This window comes from Chaetura pelagica, unplaced genomic scaffold (assembly GCF_000747805.2).
Source record: "Chaetura pelagica isolate M959 unplaced genomic scaffold, ChaPel_1.0 scaffold55, whole genome shotgun sequence".
Lineage (NCBI taxonomy): Eukaryota > Metazoa > Chordata > Aves > Apodiformes > Apodidae > Chaetura > Chaetura pelagica.
Genome location: NW_009953571.1, coordinates 514754 through 516015, shown reverse-complemented (window position 1 = coordinate 516015; position 1262 = coordinate 514754). Strand labels below are relative to the sequence as shown.

Genomic DNA, 1262 nt, shown 5'->3' with positions numbered 1-1262 from the left:
AGCAATCTTAAAAAATTTAAATGTACAACGATTTAAAAATATATACTGTAAACTTGAATAGAAAAATATAAGGCATGCTGAACAAGAGGTAGTTTGGGGGTAACAGGGTATACACAAATACATTGTAGCCTCCTCCCACGGGGGCTATATCGCTGTTGTTTGGAGTCTGCCAGTGTGGAACTCTCGGGTGTAGACAGCATGCTTGTTGACTTGTCGTCCTCTCTTGTTGCCGGGGCATGCAGGTTATGAGGATGTCTGGTGATCTGGTTCTGTGGATAAAAACTCACAGTTTTCATTAGTTTCATTCTGGAGGTCAGGCTTAATAGACTTAAGCAGACACCACTTGACTTTCCCATCTTTTTTGACTGCAGCATACCCTCGCCCTGTAAGGACTAGCCTCCACCCTTGTTCCCATTCCCCCAGCTCATTTCTAATTATAACCAACGGGCCTTCTTCTAGTGCTTGAGCGGCCCAATGTTTTTGTGTAGGGCTATTCATCTCTTCCCCCCTAGGAAACTGATTCAGTGCTAAAAGAGCGGTCGCTAGCAGGCGTGTTTGGTCTCCTGAGGGGATGGCATTGACAAAACCCTCTGTCTTTGCCAGCACCTCTAATTTAGTTTTCAGGGTTTGATTTGCTCTTTCGACTATGGCTTGTCCTGTGCTATTGTACGGAATGCCATGTATTAGGGTGATACCCCATTTCAGAGCAAATGCCTGGACTGATTTAGAAACAAAATTTGGGCCATTGTCTGTTTTGATCTGACTAGGGATACCAAGCCATGCCATGACCGTTAGCCAATGCTGGATGGTCGCTTTGGAGTCGGTTTTGAGGTGTTGTGTGTCTACGATCACTCCGCTATAGGTGTCCACAGTTACTGCTAGCCACGCTCGAGGTTTCAGCAACTGGCAGAGTGTAAAGTCTGTCTGCCACACTTCAGAGGCCTTAAGACCTCTGGGGTTGACTCCACTGGACCACAGTGGTGCTTTCTGACAGTGAGGACATGTGGCAACTATGTGTTTCGCATCGGTGACAGAAATCGCACATTTCTTCGCTAGCGCTTTGGCCCCGATGTGAAGAGACTCATGTAACTGCCGGGCATCCCTTAGTGTCCACAGTCCTTTTGCAGCAGCATCTGCTTTGTCGTTGCCGGTTTGGAAAAATCCTTTGACTGGGTTGTGGCTGTTGACATGGATGACTGATATGGTGCCCTCTCGAGAGGAGAGTGCTTCTTCCAGCATTAGGGCTACTGCTGATGTTGACA

At 47.1% G+C, this 1262-nt stretch overlaps 1 protein-coding gene across 1 annotated transcript in view; it reads right to left on the bottom strand.

Moving 5' to 3' along the window:
- Nucleotides 1–243: 243 nt before the first annotated feature.
- Nucleotides 244–1262, bottom strand: part of LOC104390441 (endogenous retrovirus group K member 25 Pol protein-like) — a 2971-nt gene continuing 1952 nt past the window's right edge. Inside the window, exon 2 of the mRNA XM_009999579.1 lies at nucleotides 244–1260. Within this exon, the coding sequence (XP_009997881.1) occupies nucleotides 244–1260 (1017 nt within the window). The remainder of the gene's footprint in view (nucleotides 1261–1262) is intronic.